General features: G+C 48.6%; 2 protein-coding genes across 8 annotated transcripts in view; one reads left to right on the forward strand and one right to left on the reverse strand.

Moving 5' to 3' along the window:
• Positions 1-19295, reverse strand: part of LOC135378792 (uncharacterized) — a 160069-nt gene that overhangs the window by 129010 nt on the left and 11764 nt on the right. For 5 of the 7 annotated variants that reach the window (XM_064611882.1, XM_064611881.1, XM_064611880.1 and 2 more), the window contains exons 4-8: positions 17588-17629; positions 16110-16151; positions 13555-13596; positions 12077-12118; positions 375-416 (exon numbers count right to left, since the gene is read on the reverse strand). In XM_064611882.1, the coding sequence (XP_064467952.1) occupies positions 375-416; positions 12077-12118; positions 13555-13596; positions 16110-16151; positions 17588-17629 (210 nt within the window). The remainder of the gene's footprint in view (positions 1-374; positions 417-12076; positions 12119-13554; positions 13597-16109; positions 16152-17587; positions 17630-19295) is intronic. The other 2 variants (XM_064611883.1, XM_064611885.1) reach the window with 2 other exon arrangements.
• Positions 8873-10393, forward strand: LOC135372914 (uncharacterized). Its single transcript, XM_064606310.1, has 2 exons — positions 8873-9259; positions 9639-10393. The coding sequence occupies exon 2, from the start codon at positions 9645-9647 to the stop codon at positions 10164-10166; it is 522 nt and encodes a 173-aa protein (XP_064462380.1). The 5' UTR covers positions 8873-9259; positions 9639-9644; the 3' UTR covers positions 10167-10393.

The following is a 19295-nucleotide window of genomic DNA, read 5'->3' on the forward strand; positions in this document are numbered from 1 at the left end:
GTTTGATGACAAACCAACGTAACGCCTATGAAGCGCTATCGTTCATTGAGCAACCTCAGGACGTAATTATATTGGCGACATGGCCTCAAACTTTAATAACAATGGTATTCTAGTTGTATTCTAACATGATATTCAGTTTTGCATTCTTGCGGTTGAGCCGAGATAACACCAATAGAGCAAACAAAGCGCCATTCCTTGGCTTTTCATTGGCTTGAATGGGCCACCTTAGGCCCAATGAAACCGAGATAGTGCCAATATTAGACCAATATTGTGTGCTGCTTGGGGTGACTTGTTTTCTCCTGTTTTTTACCGCTGGTTACATTTGCTCCAACACTAGCGAAGGTTATCCACTGTCTATAACAAGTGCTACTTACGTTTGGCGTCGCCAGGACGGGACACAGTTGTCATCTTGGTGTCTAAAGGGGAAATTCAAAGAACTACGTGGAGGAGATGGTTGTTGTACTTTTTATGTCCTGGTGATCAACTTCATAATGCAAAAAAATAACAATAGAAAATAAATGATGTGGTCTGGGAGAATGATTCAGGGGGATAAAGTTAAATAGAAGTTGATACCTGTTTCTTGTAATCATGACCATCGGCATTGACAAGTATGAATGTGCAATAAAACAAGCGAACGTAGACACTATATTAGTGTGGTGCACAAGCACATTATCAGAAATGCGGTGATGACCATACAACACCACGTAGTACATGAAACTGAGCGGTATCTGAGGTAGTTTGGCATGGGTCCGTCTCCAACAACGAAAAAAACGGTGTATTATGTGTTCGAGGCCCAGATGCGAATAGACAACGAGCTGCTGGTGTACAGCCCTTTTAAACAAACAGGCCGGGAGAAGATGCCACTTTTACGTAATGACAGTCACAGTGGCGCGCTAGCTCCGGTCCAGTATATCCTTGAGAGGAATGCCACGTCTCTGTTGTCTCAGCTGCCAAGGTGCGTGCGGACGGCGAGAATGATAGGCGACTTATTCCTGTTTGTATACATATTCCTTCCAGAATAAATGACTTCTGTGGATGATCATAATGACTATGTCTGGACGATGGTGCCTTGGAGTCGGGCTGCAGGTGGCAATTTCTCCGCGCGGTTCGCTGTGTTGCAACAACTGTTGCTGAATAGTTATTGAACCTACTTGGCGGTTAAGTGCCAAGCCACAGTGACCATAGCTCTGCTGCCACTGCGCTAATTTTATGTCTTTGTCGTCCATTTCCTAAGATTTGTCTGTGTGCAACATTATCAGTAAATACGCTTGTATGAAAAAAGTATCTCTACAAACGCACAATAATGATTAAACAATGAGAATTTTAAGGTTCCGACAAGGCCCGACAAGGCGTGAGTTCGGGCCTGCTACGAACTCACGTGAAAGCCGACATGACGTATCGGTGAGCTCGATCATGCCGCTTATTAGTGCACTCACCGGATAACATCACACTTGTAAACAGAGCAGGTGTGATGTTATGTGGTGAGTGCACTAATAAGCGGCATGATTGAGCTCACCGATACGTCATGTACCGGCTTTCACGTGAGTTCGTAGCAGGCCCGCACTCACGCCGCTTCGGATTATTGTGACCGTAAGTGTCGAGGGCCCGAAACGCCGAGCTATGGGGCATTGTAGCAATTACGTTTAGTAGCGGTTTTCCATCTAGTTTCTTGCATGCTTTCCCGCATGCCCCCAACAGCGCATGGTGGCTATTGCGGCCCAGACGTGAATACATCTTCGCTTGCTATCCGTATGCGTAGGACTATCACGCGAGAAAATCCCCGTACTTCACTGTCTCTATCCTGTACGTTCCACGGGCGACACCATTGTCTGAAATCCGGAATTATCTTCGGTGTGATCGTGGATCCCGATTGCATATTGTCCATTCAAGTTGCTAATGTAGATGTAAAGAAACGGAGCACGTCTTACACGCATCTTTGATACCGGGACAATGGAAAATATTCAGAACAAGTGTGGGCCATCGCTCTGTTTTTGATTGTGCCACGAGATGGCAGGACAGGTGGTTGGCGACACGCGGTAGGGGGGCGGGTCAGGTAAATATAAAGATACGGGTGCGAGCCGTTGGGACGGCTTTTGTTTGAACGGCGGCGTGCCGTTAGGATCTCGCCTGTGTAAGGTATGGATTAAATCCTTGTGTGTTGTTTGAACCTTTTCGTTTGCTGTGTCTTCCTCGTCGACGGAACGGACGGACTGACGCCTTGAGGTTGTGGAAACACGGGTTTCCACAACTGGCGCCCAACGTTTGGGGTCACAGTTCGTCCGTTCAACAGCGGGGAGGACGCAGCACTCGTTGTTACTTTTTTTCTCGTTTGGTACGTTTTTTTCTTTTTCTTTTCTTTCATTCAGGACCCGCCGGTTTGTTTGTGTTCTTTTTCCGGGGTGTCATTTTTTTCCTTTTTCTTTTCCTTTTTTGAGCTAGCGTTATGTTTGAGTGTGTTTTTGAGTGCTTTAGAGCTCCCAGTCGGTGCCCGAGCCCCGGAGCCGATGCACCATTCGCCGCCAGGCCGATACAACCTCCGGAGCAAAGGCCCTGTCCATCAGCGGTCCCGTTCAGAGACGACTCTGGTTTCGGACAACTCGGCCCCTTCGGAGCCGAAAGGACCAGCCGAGGGCAAAGGGGCATATGCAGTGCCTCCGTCCCAAGGTACGTTAACTACGGCACCTGCAGTGCCGCAGTTTGACTCCGCTATAACGACAGAACTCTTGTCACGCATGACGGAGTTATGTTCGTTGGTGGCACAACGCCTTGATGCCGGGTCGGTTTCGCCGCCGCAGGCACAAGCGCCCCTGCGACTGAATTTACCGGTCCCTACCTTCTCAGGGTATACCGATAAAAAGTCTGTCGCAGACTTCTTGGATGACCTTACAGCCAATCAGACTGGTATGGGAATCTCAGATGAAGTCCTGATACAACGCATCCTGCAGGTTGCCTTGATCGAAGACACCGCTCGCTGGCTTCGGCTGCAGTCGAGGTTTACGTCCGTTCAGGACTTTCAGAAGCGGTTTAAGAGCGAATTTCTTCCCCCGGATTACGAATATCGTATCCTGGAGGAGCTGCATAAGCGTACTCAGCATCCAGATGAGACCTTAGCAGAATTCGTTCGGGCCTTGCAAGACCTGTACAGCAGAGCTGAACCGACTGCTACAGAGGAGCAGCGTGTGACGCGGGCTATCCGTCAGTCTCATCCTCGCTACCGGCCCTATCTTCGAGCCCATCGCTTTAATAGCCTTCAAGCGCTGCCGCAAGAGGCTCGCACAATTGAAGGAGACCTCTTAGCGGAGCTCGAGTATCGGCCCCCGCCGCCGCCGCCTGAATTGGCGTTAGAACCGCGCTGTGCGTGGTCAGCGGGAGCAGCCTCGGTCGAGCGCCCACTTGCAGTGGGACTGGATGAGCACAACCGCAATTATTATGCGGAGCCATCACGCCGAGCACCCGATCCCTTCCGTTATGAACAGAGGGCGAACCTCGCAGGAACGAGCCTTGGCAGACCCGTCCTGTCCCATAATCATGGTCAACCCGGCTATTTAGCTGGCGAAACCCCAAGGAGGCCGCAGGAGCAGCGGCATGTTCCGCGGCAGCAACGCAGAATGCCAGCCGGCTGTTGGACGTGCGGCAGCCCAGACCACTTTCGTCGGGACTGTCCTGTCCGCAGCAAAGACCAAACCCCCGTAACCGTGTATTCACACGAGCGTGTTTTCTGACGGCGCAGCGACTGAAGGAGCGAGAGGGTAAATGATAAGGCGCTGACGCCACGCCCCTCTGGAATGCCTACACCGATAGTGTTCCAATGTGCTGCCAGCTTAGATCCCGGGGATAATGTTCGCGCTGCGGTTCAAGGTTGCAGCATTAATTTTATGTGCACGGCGCTTGGTAAGCAATGGACGAAAGAAAGCGAAAATTGGTGGCTCTTGCTGTTCTCATATTGACGATAGTGAATGCTGCCACGAAAAGAAGCGGTAAAGAAGTTATGGACGAATGAATGGTTGCTGAGGAAAGAGTACAGTCTGCAAAATAGCCTTCTACGGGAGCTACGATACGAGGACCCATTTGTCTACCGCAAGGTTTTGAGCATCGATGCGGCCACTTTTAAATACATTCTGCTCTGCATAGCAAAGCGCAAAAGGAGAGTATAGAGGCCAATATGCGGGACAGTATACTAGCCAGTCATCGTCTTTCCGTAACCCGTCTGCAACAGGTTCGTTCGAATTATGTGCGCTTAAACATGCCTCTAAATGCATAAAACGTTCGTAAATAAGAGTGAGCGGGAAATAGTGTAGGAGAGAGTACCGTGAAAGCTGTGCGTCGTCGTTTTTTACCGTGACTCCGCAGCAGCCTGACGGTGTTGAGTGTGGTGTAAAGCAGAGACGGCTGTGGCGTAAAGGTCGCACCTTTCGAACACAGTAAAAACAGCTTCACCGCATAGCAGGTTCTGCGCCAATCATTGCCGTGAATGATAGGGCTCTCACTTCTGATTGGAGGACAGAGTGGAGCGTACACCTTTTTGTGTCAATTGTGTGTGTGTCTCTGGTGGCCCCTCTGCTGTACGTTCCGCTAAAGCAAGAAACCTTGTCCTCTTTCTGCAGAAGGGAGGTCTTGCTCAACGGCCCATCTAATACTTTGCTCTCCCCGACGAACTCATGCATCCTCAACGCATCTCCACCCTTCATCCTCTATCCTCCATCCGTCTTGCTTTTTTTTTAGGCTAGCTTTGGTAGCTTCCAATTCCTGCGTTTCATTGGCCCCATTGCTTTAGGCGTTGGACAGGCCATGTTTTTGTGTCTACTACTCATTCCCAGTGAAACGTTCATCGCGTATACCGGTGGCATAGCGAGGCCGAGTTCACACCCACTCAAACAACCAGTATGATCTGTTTCTTTTTTTTTTTTCTTTTTTTGGTGGGGGTACGTTACCGTCCCATACATACATATAAAATTATGGAACAAAACGAAATCCACGAATTGGCACTTTTTGCATATCGCGTTATATAGGAAGCTCCCCTAGTGACTAATTATGAAATGATGTCATGGCAAAGCGAGACCTCAACACGTAAGTGTTGCATCTTCAGCACTATAGCTTTGTCCAGGGGTAAAGCACGTTGCTCTAAAGCGCTGTGGCAGTTCTCAAACTGTGTGGCCGCGATGAATGGGAAACACGTAAGAATAGTGAAACCGCGGAAAACTGACTCCCTTTATTACAACTGATCGTTCTCGTTGGTGCTTGTCAGAACACGATGTATGCACATAGTGGCCTCCCGTGAATGCGCTGCATGACGTGATGATGACCCCGGGGTGCTGCCATGTAGGCTTGTGTAATGACAGCCCTAAAATATTATACCATTACATGGTTAATTTATGATGCCAGACAACTATGAATATGCGTGACCCCACAGTGGCCGGCTTGGGGATAAAATTTTGCACCCCTTTGTCTTACCCGGCGTGCGATACTGCTCACACATTTCTCGTTTTTAAACCAAACTGCTAGCGTCCTGAGCCGATACCTTTTGGTTTCGAACGCGAATGCTGCCAACTCGTTATTATTAATTAACAGCAACTGATACAACGACTGCGCCGTGAATATGGGGACCCAAAAAGTGTTTTGATGTACACATCTACCGTTGCTTCGACATCCGGGTGTCTCTTTTCCATTTCAAGAGCGATCTTTTCCCACATGACATGTTTCCTCGGTACATTTCGGTTTTGCTCATCGGCAAGCTTCCACAAGATCGGATGTTGCTCTACCTGGTGTAATAGATAAAAAATAATAGAGCTTGTAACATTGGCAACAGAGGGTGGCTTTCTTTTTCGCTCCGTCCTCCTTCTGCGCGTCAGTCGTCAGATTCTGTGCCCCGCGAACAAACTATCCGTGTGCTTCTTTCTGACGGACGGAGCTGCTGAGCGCAGTGATGTTGCACAAGGCTCTTTGATATCTCGCCAAAAATACAATAAAAACGGGCGCGCTTCATATATTCTGCTGTGCGATAAGCTCCGCCCGCGACCGAATGGTTGGATGATTGCGTGATAATGCTGATACCTCCTTCTCCTCCTTCAGTCGCTGCGCAGTCAGAAAAGGCGCTCGTGTGAATACACGGTAATGTGCCAACGGTCGCAGCCGACGCCGATAAACAATCGCTCAGCGACGTCGGCTATCTGCCGAAAGAGCGAACGAACGGTTAACAATCCGTGACCCTGATAATTCAGAAGCTGGCTTTGCAAGCAGCAAGATAAAAGGAGACGGTTTAGCTCCTTTTGCTTTTTCGGTCCGAGATAACATCGAGGACAAGGAACCAAACATCGCTGTTCAAATTTTGGGGAGAGATTACATCGCCCTTATCGACACGGGAGCTACAGTCTCCCTTATCGGCGATTGTGTTTACGAGCACTGCGCATCACGGAATGTGGAATTGCAATCCACAGATGTCACTCTACGTCTTGCTTCCAACGACGTGATTCCAGCACAAACTGCAGTTGTGCTCTGGCTTCGCTTTGATGGGAGACGACGAAAGCAGCGCTTCGTTCAACTTCCTGGCCTGGCAGTGCCCGTTATCCTGGGCAGAGACTTCATCATCCGGCAGAAATTTGTGCTGGACCTGCCCAATGGAGGATACGTCTACCTCGGATCGTCAGGATTTTTTCCTTTCGCCGTGCCACAGGACAGCAGTTCAGCTAAGTAAGCTGCAGCAACGTCCGTCGAACCGTCCCCGCCCCGACTGTCTTGGGGTCATTCCATGGTCCCGAGGAGGAGCGCCGTCAGCTTGAACAAGTACTGCGGCAGTTTGACGGTGTCTTCACGGAAAAACCCGGTAAGTCGTCTGTGTTACAGCATAGCATAGACACGGGTAACTCTAGGCCCTGGCGTTGTAATCCGAGACCATTGAGTGTGCATAAGCGTGCTTTGTTAGACGCTGCTCTTGATGAAATGCTCCAAATCGGTGCAGTTCAAAGGTCTCGGAGCCCTTGGGCATTTCCTGTTGTTCTGGCTCCGAAACGTGATGGTACGGCTAGGTTATGCGTCGACTACCGTCGACTTAACGCAGTAACTGTAAGGGACTCTTACCCCTTTCCGTCCATCGAGTCTGTTATGTATTCCCTGGGCAACGCTACAGTGTTTTCAACGCTTGATTGTACTAGAGGGTTTTTGCAAATCGAAGTTGCCCCGGAGGATGTCCCGAAAACAGCCTTTACCTGTCATAGGGGTTTGTTCGAGTTTGTACGGATGCCTTTCGGTCTGTCTAACTCTCCCGCCAGTTTCCAACGGCTAATGAATACCGTATTGGGAGATGCGAAGTATAACTTCGCGATGGCGTACATGGATGATGTCGTAGTGTTTTCCAGAAACTTTCAGGAACACTTGGAACACCTGTCAATCGTCCTTGCAAGGATGAAGGAGGCGGGGCTAACCATCAACCCCCGCAAGGTGCAGCTGGCATCGCCTAGGATCAGCCTTCTCGGCTTCATGGTGGACGGAGGAACCATCAGTCCTAGCGATGACAAGCTAAAGGCGATCATGGAGTATCCGGTTCCCGGTAACGTAAAAGCCTTGCAGCGTTTCTTGGGTATGGTTGGTTTCTACAGACAATTCATCCCTAATTGCGCTGAGTTAGCGCAGCCGCTTAACCGGTTGTTGCGCAACGATACTCTCTGGCAGTGGGGAGAGGAGCACGAACGATCATTTCGAGCTCTTTCTCACGCAATCGCTAATACGGCCAGGCTATATTTGCCTGACCTGAACAAACCGTTTGTAGTGCAAACAGATGCTAGCGATTAGGGGGTTGGCGCAGTTCTCTTGCAGGAGCATGACGCTATTCTCTGTCCAGTGGCTTTTGCAAGTCGCACGCTGAATTACTCCTTCAACGTGGCTACTCCTTCAACAAGGCTACTCCTTCAACGTGGAGTACAGGCGGGGCTCGACGGACGTGGTAGCAGACGCGCTTTCCCGTGCGCCTCTACCGGAGGGGGGAGAGGAAGGCACCGAGGCGCCTTCCCAGCTCCTGGCAGCAGCACAAGTGGCACGAGGCGTATCTTCGTCTTGGGGCACGGTCGTGAGCAGAGAGCATCTCCTAGACGCTCAGAGAGCGGAAGGCCTTTGTCAGCGGGTGTCTCAATGGTTAGCTGAGCAGGACTCGGCAGGCACCGGAACGACTGACGGACGGCACGACTCCTATCTGCTGGGCGAGGATGGCATCCTCGGATCCATTCAGATATATCCATCCATTCAGATATACCCAGGCGGATGACGATGACGGCGCATTCCCATTCAGAGTTGTGGTGCCACGGAAGTTGCGTAAGTGTTTCATACGTTACTTTCATGATTCGGCCTTGGCAGGTCACAGCAGTGTCAGGAAAACTTATGAAAAGTTATGTCGTGTTGCGACATGGCCAGAAATGAGGCAGGATGTAACAAAGTATGTTCGTACTTGTCCCGTATGCCAGAGAGCAAAACCTCGTGGTGGTTTACCCCCTGGGCGCTTACAGCCTATTCAGAGTAATAGGCCCTGGTAGGTAGTTGCTTGTGATGTGATGGGACCGTTTCCACGTAGTCCTAGAGGTAACCAGTATTTGTTTGTGGTTACTGATCATTTCACGGAATGGGTTGAGCTGTTTCCTCTCAGGACGCTGACTTCCCAGAGAGTGTGGGAAAGACTACTCGACACCTTTTGCCGGTTCGGGCTTCCTGCTTGGCTTATCACAGATAACGCTACCTACTTTACAAGTAAGGTGTTCTCAGATTCTTGCGCTGTCTTAGGCATTCAGCACAGGAAGACTTCCCCATATCACCCTCAGGCTTACATTACCGAACGTGTTAATCGGAACCTGAAAATGATGTTGGTTGCTTTTACTAGTCAGCACACCACCGTGATTGGGATCTTCGCCTGGCTGAACTGGCGTTCGCTACACGGACAACAGTAAACAGATCTACAGGCTTCACCCCGGCGTTCCTGAACTTGGGACGACAGGCACCATTTCCAGTGGAGAATGCTCTACGCCTCCGGGATGGCAGTACCCAGCCTCCTTATTCAAGGTTCGCTGAGGAACTCCGGAGTCGACTGGACGATGCAGCTCGGACGGCTCGGGAGAATCTGGACGTCGCACGGTTGGACCAGGCTCGCCAGTACAACCGAGGGCGACGGAACCTCACCTACAGCGTCGGTGACCTCGTCCTTCGACGGACTCACCCGCTAAGTGATGCCGCACGCGGCTTTGCAGCTTCACTCGCAGATAGGTGGGATGGCCCCTTCAAGGTAAGTGCGTGCTCCTCCGGCCTCACTTACAGGCTTCGTCGTTGTGACACGGGCGAAGAAACTGGGCCAGTACATATCTCGGACCTGAAGAGTTACCACCTCCGAGACCCCGAGAGTGAAGAAGCAGACTGTCAGCTTCCTCCTCAAGACCTGGACCAGGATCCCGTTCCCGGACCCTCCAGTGGCTACAGTTTGCGCCCCCGCAGGCGGCGCACGTAGCTACCACTATCCTAGTCGCTAAATCCTAGTGCTCTTGAATAGTTGGTCTTTCTTAGTGTGATTTCTGTTTCGCAGTCTTAAACTATAATCTTCTGGGGGAGAATCTTTTCTTATATATAGAATAGCTTTCTTACCGTATTCCCCTTTTCTTCCCTGGCAGACTACGATGCCTCCCAAAAGGAAGCACCAGCGTGCCCGGCCTCCTGGACAGTCCCCGGGAACAAGTACATCGGGATCACGAGCTCGGTCTCCAGGCGGACCAGCGCCAGCAGCCCCGACGCACCGATCGGTTGCCACCTGGACGGTGGTGTCAGAAAGAAGACCGGTATCCTGGGCCTCCCGTACCCGCTGGTCTGCGCAGCCACGTCCGCTCCGTACGGATGATCCTACCAAGGCGCCTCTCCCCTTCAGGGGACTGACCCTAACTGACCGTCCCCTGAATGACCCGCCCATCCCAATTGCCGAAGAAGAGAGGAGACTCTTGTGTCCGCTTTGCGGAGTACCGGAAATCCACCGCAGTGCTCACCGACGTGGCCCACTACACAAGGCTAAGCAGCAGCCCGCCCACCGAGATGTCGCCGCAGCATTGGCCACGCTCAGAAGGCTCAGGCCTGATCTTCTGAAGGCATCACCCCCAACCCAGACGAATGAGGACATAGTCCTCAAGATGTCCGACGACGAACTATGAGTGACGGGTGGGACACTTGAAGGTGGGGGGATGTGGGCCATCGCTCTGTTTTTGATTGTGCCACGAGATGGCAGGACAGGTGGTTGGCGACACGCGGTAGGGGGGCGGGCCAGGTAAATATAAAGATACGGGTGCGAGCCGTTGGGACGGCTTTTGTTTGAACGGCGGCGTGCCGTTAGCATCTCGCCTGTGTAAGGTATGGAATAAATCCTTGTGTGTTGTTTGAACCTTTTCGTTTGCTGTGTCTTCCTCGGCGACGGAACGGACGGACTGACGCCCCGAGGTTGTGGAAACACGGGTTTCTACACAAGGAAGGCCGCGAATGGACATGCACGTGTTGAAGAAAGGAATCAGGCACTATGAGATCTTGTGCCTGCCCTCGTCGGCCTCAGGTCATGACGAGTTTTTACTGGAATGTCTGTACATTCCTGTGTACTCGATGGCGCAATGGGCAATTTTTAAGGTCTTCCTAGCGAAAATAACCATGTGGCTTCCACGTCGGTTCTCCTGCACAAGTACGAATAGTTCTGGGAATGTATGTTCCCACTTAAAAGGGCTGAGAAACCCAATGCAACCCACTAAAAGTATGGGATCGTTTTACGTTGCAGTCTATAGAGCGGACATACAAAGTCTCACATTCACAATTTGAACGGTTTTTTGTACCGTTGGGTGCTCGTGAGTGATCAACGTCGTCTGCACGTCCGCGATGCGTGACGCCGATCGCGTCTCCTAAACGAAACTGGCCGTGATTTAGGCGCCGACTGCGCGAGTTGAGGGAAAAACATCAAGTCGGTTTTCAGTTCCCCCTTTCGCAAACTTTGCTGCCCCATACAGCCAAGCTATTTCGCGTATGACTTGGAGGCATTCTGTACTTTCGTAATTGAACGAAACGCAACATGTGTCCATTATCTGGTCAGAGTCCATTTAACAAAACAACCTGGCTGGTTAGAAATACATCCCTTCGCCCCATAGATGCCGAAAATATTGGCGCCAAAGAAGATTGGTGTGGTACGTCATCTTTGTGTTTTATGGGTCAATAAAGATGTACTACATTTGCTTTGGATATAGTCGTCATGTGTGGTAATTTGAGAGATATCGCATATTTGAAGTAGTCACGTGAACGCTTTCTGTGAACTACTCAATGTTGGTCCTTGTGTCACCGCATCCACGACCAAGTCCGACCCCCCCCCCCCTCCCCACCTCCCTGCTTCTCTGTCTCCGACCAGCGTGACACGACGCGACTATACCGAAGTCTCACTGTGCGTTGAGGAAACGTCACAGACATTTAACATGACAATGTCAATTTAATTAAACACTGTGAATTTCACTCAAGTTTTATCTTAATTTTCCCCAATAAATCGTGAAGGGGGTAAGATGTTTGGGCGTTATTTTTAATGGGCAGGCATTATGGGTTGTTCCCATTCCGAATCAAGGTATTGCTCAATAATTCGCGTTTGTACCTCATGTAAATTATTGTGGGGAACCACGTCACTCACGACACTCGCGCTCTCACCAAACCACGGGCGTATCACTATTCTAGCTGCTATACGTGAGCCAGTCAACAGGATCGGTAGCTGCTATCAAAAACACTTGGCAAGAGCAACTTAGGGTCGCGTTTCAACTTTGGGAAGCGCACGCTAAGTATTTGAAGCATCTGAGAGAAATATTGGAGCAGCCGAGTAGCGGGAGCCTCACGACTGATTGAGAGCCACTTTGTTAGATCGTAATGGTGATTATGCTGAATTATATCTAGTGCCCCATCGGAGTTCACCCCGTAAGACACTTCAAACACCGTCAATTGCGATACAACAAGATATTCGATGTAACTAAGGTACTTGCTATCCTCGCGAACTTTGGTATATCGAAGCTCGAGTGTAGACGTGATGTATCCGAAAATAGGTGTCACTTACCCAACGTAGCAACAGGCTCAGCTGGGGAAGACGTCGTTGGCTCTGAGATTCGAAAGAAAAAAGGTTAGACTGAAGGAACGAGAGAAATTTTCCTGGGCATCAAAGCTCTGATCAAACAGCGGTAGCCACATATTTGCTCGGTTTTCTTGCATTCGTCTTTCTAAACAAAACCAAGTCTTCGTTACCACCCAAATTTGGGTAAATCCCAAGCCTCGTATCAATGCATCTAAACAGTAGTGGCATGTCTCTACACACATGGCTCTCCTGGAACATTGTTTTAGCATTCCGGTGCCGACTTCTGCGCTCAATGGAACCGGCTCGATTGACCTCACGCGCCAGTCTTGCATGCAATCAATGTCCACAATGTATCACTCATGAAGGAAATTGCACTATCACTATACCAGTCTACTTGGGAACGTGTAGCAATTACTTTTAATACCGGTCTACCTTTTCGTTTCTTGCATATTTTTGTTATATCTTCTGTGTAGATACAACTTTGCCATCGGCGGCACGCGGTGGTGAGATAGTACCATGCCGCCTGGTGTGGGATCCGGATAGTCCCATAGAACGACCCATCATATGCGAGCATCCCTCAGCAGCCTTAATTGGGAACATCGCGGTAACAGCCAGAAACATTGGCAAAGTTAGCAAATTTTACGAGCAACCCGCACCTGGTATAAAAGGGAGCGTAACTCTCCTACAACGGTGAGAGACGTATGTCTTAGCAGCTTACAATCAATCTATAATTAATTCGAGGCGCCGAACGTACAAAAAGCAGTATTCATTGCTATCAAGAATTGTGCTTTTTATTTGAACTGCCGCTCTAGTGTCGTTATCTGCTTCACCGCCCATAAAAAACGATAATTTTTGTGCATGGCTTGAAGTGTGTTACTCGAATAATTTCAAAATTAGCATATGGCCCGTACAAATAAGAAATATTTGTTGCCAGAATATTTTGCGGGACCACAAGTTACATTTTATAAATTCTGTTCCACTCACATAACGCATTGTGACAAGATTAAAATACAGCCATGCTCCACCCGGGATTACCAATGGAATGCTAATGAAGGTCATTGGTTGAAAGCTGGCTTCATTGGCACTTTGGTTTGATGACAAACCAACGTAACGCCTATGAAGCGCTATCGTTCATTGAGCAACCTCAGGACGTAATTATATTGGCGACATGGCCTCAAACTGTAATAACAATGGTATTCTAGTTGTATTCTAACACGATATTCAGTTTTGCATTCTTGCGGTTGAGCCGAGATAACACCAATAGAGCAAACAAAGCGCCATTCCTTGGCTTTTCATTGGCTTGATTGGGCCACCTTAGGCCCAATGAAACCGAGGTAGTGCCAATATTAGACCAATATTGTGTGCTGCTTGGGGTGACTTGTTTTCTCCTGTTTTTTACCGCTGGTTACATTTGCTCCAACACTAGCGAAGGTTATCCACTGTCCATAACACGTGCTACTTACGTCTGGCGTCGCCAGGACGGGACACAGTTGTCATCTTGGTGTCTAAAGGGGAAATTCAAAGAACTACGTGGAGGAGATGGTTGTTGTACTTTTTATGTCCTGGTGATCAACTCCATAATGCAAAAAATAACAATAGAAGATAAATGACGTGGTCTGAGAGAATGATTCAGAGGGATTAAGTTAAGTAGAAGTTGATAGCTGTTTCTTGTAATCATGACCATCGGCATTGACAAGTGTGAACGTGCAATAAAACAAGCGAACGTAGACACTATATTAGTGTGGTGCACCAGCACATTATCAGAAATGCGGTGATGACCATACGGCACCCGGTACTACATGGAACTGAGCGGTATCTGAGGTAGTCTGGCATGGGTCCGTCTCCAACAACGAAAAAAACGGTGTATTATGTGTTCGAGGCCCAGATGAGAATAGACAACGAGCTGCTGGTGTACATCCCTTTTAGACAAACAGGCCGGGAGAAGATGCCACTTTTACGTAATGACAGTCACACTGGCGCGCTAGGTCCGGTCCAGTATATCCTTGAGAGGAATGCCACGTCTCTGTTGTCTCAGCTGCCAAGGTGCGTGCGGACGGCGGGAATGATAGGCGACTTTCTGTTTCTATACATAATCCTTCCAGAATAAAGGACTTGTGTGGATGATCATAATGGGTATGTCTGGACGATGGTGCCTTGGATTCGGGCTGCAGGTGGCAATTTCTCCGCGCGGTGCGCTGTGTTGCAACAACTGTTGCTGAATAATAATTGAACGTACTTGGCGGGTAAGTGCCAAGCCACAGTGACCATAGCTCTGCTGCTGCTGCGCTAGTTTTATGTCTTTGTCGTCCATTTCCTAAGATTTGTCTGTGTGCAACATTATCAGTAAATACGCTTGTATGAAAAAAGTATCTCTACAAACGCACATTAATGATTAAACAATAATAATTTTAAGGTTCCGCGCAGTGGCTCGCAGTAGAGCCCTGCACCATCCGCGGATGGAAGCGGATATCCGCGGATATCCGCAAGATACTTGCGGATTCGGATGAAAATTTAGCACTTTCTGCGGTGTGCGGATCGGATGCGGATGGCTCGAGGTCGGATGCGGATCGGATGCGGATACGAAGGCAGCGGATCGGTAGCGGATCGGATGCGGATATACCGCGTGCTGTCATTTTTCCACCCGCAATTTATTTGTATTGCGCGCCGACAGCCGACAGCGAGCGCATGCTCTGGTTCACCTTTGACCATGCACGGCGCCAAGACGGGAGAGGAGGCATTCAGGCGTCTCGAACCGCGCGAGCGCCGACGCGGTAGCGTTCCACGCGTTCCAGAAGTCTCTCCATATCGCGTTTGTTGAAAGGTTTACCTTTGCTTGTCGTCATGACTGAGTCCTTCCGTGACAGCATGGAGGCATCCGAAATTATACCAACATGCTTGCGGCGGTCTTTACGCGTCTTTCGAAACGTGCGGATTTTTGCGGATCGGATGCGGATGGTGCGTTTTGCTCAGCGGATCGGATGCGGATGTAAACTGTTGTGTATGGTGCGGATGCGGATCGGATGCGGATAACATGTGCGCGGATGCGGGTCGGATGCGGATGCCAAAAACCTCATCCGCGCAGGGCTCTAGCTCGCAGCACCTGCGACGTTTCACAAGCAAGGCTCCCGAACTGTGGAGCATGGAGTTTCCCTCTCGATCACAGAAAAGTCATAGAAAAGTTGGGCTCGGATCGCCACATTGTTTGCTTTCATTTTGAACATTGCTCTCAGATGCCACTCTTCAACTAATTCAGTGAAAACAGAATTTCCCGTCCAATGAACATGAGCTCCACACAAGCGGCGCCGATTGCGAGAGTTCAAAGGAAAACGCGAAGCCAGTTTTTATTTTCCCGTTTGGCAAACTTCGCTGCATCGCACAGACAAAATATTTCGCATGTGTGTTAGGAATACGGCGCACGCCTCAAAGGTGCCGAAAATATTGGTGCAGGAAGCATGCATAAAGGGCTGGTGCACTGTTATTCGGAAACGTGTTCTAATGAAGTGAAAAATGTAGACTTCCCGTTTCTACTCTTTTCACACCTCACAAAAGTAGGAAAGATGGTCACCTACCCCTTCGTTTGAGAGGAAGGGGCATGGGGGGTGTACGAACCTCGCGGAGAAGCGGTAACGCGCGCATCTTACTCCTCCTTACACCTTCTCTCGTCGACCACTCCGCCGCCGTGCACTTTCATTCTCGCATATAGGACACATAGTTAGCAACATTCTTAAACGTTTAAACACATTAAATCTCAAATATACATTTCTGTGGCGATATAAAATGTGTTATATACATATAAAAATGTATCGCTTTAGCCGTCAATCGTCAACAACGAAAGCAATTTTTTTGTGGACATATTTGATTCTGCCGCGCCCCTTCCCCACCGTAAGACAATCCAAACACTGTAAATTTCGATACAACGAGATTTTCGATGCGACTAAGGAAATTGCAATTCCCGCGAACTTTGTTCTATCAAGGCTCCAGTGTAGACGTGATGTATCCGAAAATAGGTGTTACTTACCCGACGTAGCAACAGGCTCAGCTGGGGAAGACGTCGTTGGCTCTGAGATTCGAAAGAAAAAAGGTTAGACTAAAGGAACGAGAGAAATTTCCCTGGGCATCAAAGCTCCGATCACACAGCGGTAGCCACATATTTGCTCGGTGTTCTTGCATCCGGCTTTCCAAACAAAACCAAGTCTACGTTGCCGCCCTAACTTGGGTAAATCTGAAGTCTCGTATCTATGCATCTGAACAGTAGTGGCGTATCTCTACACACATGGCTCTCCTGGAACATTGTTTTAGCATTCTGGTGCCGACTTCTGCGCTCAATGGAACCGGCTCGATTGACCTCACGCGCCAGTCTTGCATGCAATCAATGTCCACAATGTATCACTCATGAAGGAAATTGCACTCTCACTATACCAGTCTACTTGGGACCGTGTAGCAATTACTTTTAATACCGGTCCACCTTTAACTTTCTTGCATGTTTTTGTTATATCTTCTGTGTAGATACAACTTTGCCATCGGCGGCACGCGGTGGTGAGATAGTACCATCCCGCCTGGTGTGGGATCCGGATAGTCCCATAGAACGACCCATCATATGCGAGCATCCCTCAGCAGCCTTAATTGGGAACATCGCCGTAACAGCCATAATCATTGGCAAAGTTAGCAAATTTTACGCGCAACCCGCACCGGGTGTAAAAGGGAGCGTAACTCTCCTGCAACGGTGAGGGACATATGTCTTAGCAGCTTATAATCAATCTATAATTAATTCGAGGCGCCGAACGTACAAAAAGCAGTATTCATTGCTATCAAGAATTGTGCTTTTTATTTGAACTGCCGCTTCTAGTGTCGTTATCTGCTTCACCGCCCATAAAAAACGATAATTTTTGTGCATGGCTTGAAGTGTGTTACTCGAATAATTTCAAAATTAGCATATGGACCGTACAAATAAGAAATATTTGTTGCCAGAATATTTTGCGGGACCACAAGTTACATTTTATAAATTCTGTTCCACTCACATAACGCATTCTTAGAAGATTAAAATACAGCCATGCTCCACCCGGGATTACCAATGGAATGCTAATGAAGGTCATTGGTTGAAAGCTGGCTTCCTTGGCAGATTGGTTTGATGACAAACCAACGTAACGCCTATGAAGCGCTATCGTTCATTGAGCAACCTCAGGACGTAATTATATTGGCGACATGGCCTCAAACTGTAATAACAATGGTATTCTAGTTGTATTCTAACATGATATTCAGTTTTGCATTCTTGCGGTTGAGCCAAGGTAACACCAATAGAGCAAACAAACTGCCATTTCTTGGCTTTTCATTGGCTTGATTGGGCCACCTTAGGCCAAATGAAACCGGGATAGTGCCAATATTAGACCAATATTGTGTGCTGCTTGGGGTGACTTGTTTTCTCCTATTTTTTACTGCTGGTTACTTTGCTCCAACACTAGCGAAGGTTATCCACTGTCCATAACAAGTGCTACTTACGTTTGGCATCGCCAGGACCGGACACAGCTGTCATCTTCTTGTCTAATGGGGAAATTCAAAGAACTACGTGGAGGAGATGGTTGTACATTTTATGTCCTGGTCATCAACTCCATAATGCAAAAAAATAACAATAGAAAAAAATAAATGACGTAGTCTGGGAGAATGATTGAGGGGGATTAAGTTAAGTAGAAGTTGATAGCTGTTTCTTGTAATCATGGCCATCGGCATTGACAAGTATGAATGTGCAATAAAACAAGCGAACGTAGACACTATATTTGTGTGGTGCACCAGCACATTATCAGAAATGCGGTGATGACCATACGACACCAGGTACTACGTGAAACTGAGCGGTATGTGAGTTATTCTGGCATGGGTCCGTCTCCAACAACGAAAAAAACGGTGTATTATGTGTTCGAGGCCCAGATGAGAATAGACAACGAGCTGCTGGTGTACAGCCCTTTTAAACAATCGGGCCGGGAGAAGATGCCACTTTTACGTAATGACAGTCACAGTGGCGCGCTAGCTCCGGTCCAGTATATCCTTGAGAGGAATGCCACGTCTCTGTTGTCTCAGCTGCCAAGGTGCGTGCGGACGGCGGGAATGATAGGCGACTTATTCCTGTTTGTATACATAATCCTTCCAGAATAAATGACTTCTGTGGATGATCATAATGGGTATGTCTGGACGATGGTGCCTTGGAGTCGGGCTGCAGGTGGCAATTCCTCCGCGCGGTTCGCTGTGTTGCAACAACTGTTGCCGAATAGTAATTGAACGTACTTGGCGGGTAAGTGCCAAGCCACAGTCACCATAGCTCTGCTGCCTCTGCGCTAATTTTATGTCTTTGTCGTCCATTTCCTAAGATTTGTCTGTGTGCAACATTATCAGTAAATACGCTTGTGTGAAAAAAGTATATCTGCAAACGCACATTAATGATTAAACAATAAGAATTTTAAGGTTCCGCGCGGTGGCTCGCGGCACCTGCGACGTTTCACAAGCAAGGTTCCCGAGCTGTGGAGCATGGAGTTTCCCTCTCGATCGCAGAGAAGTCATAGAAAAGTTGGGCTCGGATCGCCACATTGTTTGCTTTCATTTTGAAAATCGCTCTCCGATGCCGATCTTCAACTAATTCAGTGAAAACAGAATTTCCCGTCCAATGAACATGAGGTTCATGTTCGCGTTACACAAGCGGCGCCGAGTGCGAGAGTTCAAAGGAAAACCCGAAGCCAGTTTTTATTTTCCCGTTTGGCAAACTTCGCTGCATCGCACAGACAAAATATTTCGCATGTGTGTTAGAAATACGGCGCACGCCTCAAAGGTGCCGAAAATATTGGTGCAGGAAGGATGCATAAAGGGCTGGTGCACTGTTATTCGAAAACGTGTTCTAATGGAGTGAAAAATGTAGACTTCCCGTTTCTACTCTTTTCACGTCATATTTACACATCACAAAAGTAAGAAAGATTGTCATCTGCCCCTTCGTTTGAGAGGAAGGGGCGTAAGTTGTGTACGAACCTCGCGGAGAAGCGGTAACGCGCGCATCTTACTCCTTCTGACACCTTCTCTCGTCGACCACTCCGCCGCCGTGCACTTTCGCATATAGGACACATAGTTACCAACATTCTTAAACGTTTAAACACATTAAATCTCTAATATACATTTCTGTGACGATATAAAATATGTTATACACATATAAAAATGTCTCGCTTTAGTC

Source organism: Ornithodoros turicata, chromosome 1 (assembly GCF_037126465.1).
Source record: "Ornithodoros turicata isolate Travis chromosome 1, ASM3712646v1, whole genome shotgun sequence".
Lineage (NCBI taxonomy): Eukaryota > Metazoa > Arthropoda > Arachnida > Ixodida > Argasidae > Ornithodoros > Ornithodoros turicata.

Bases quoted from the DNA above. Each gene is read 5' to 3' on its own strand.
- LOC135372914 (XM_064606310.1), top strand. From the start codon at position 9,645: ATGCCTCCCAAAAGGAAGCACCAGCGTGCCCGGCCTCCTGGACAGTCC.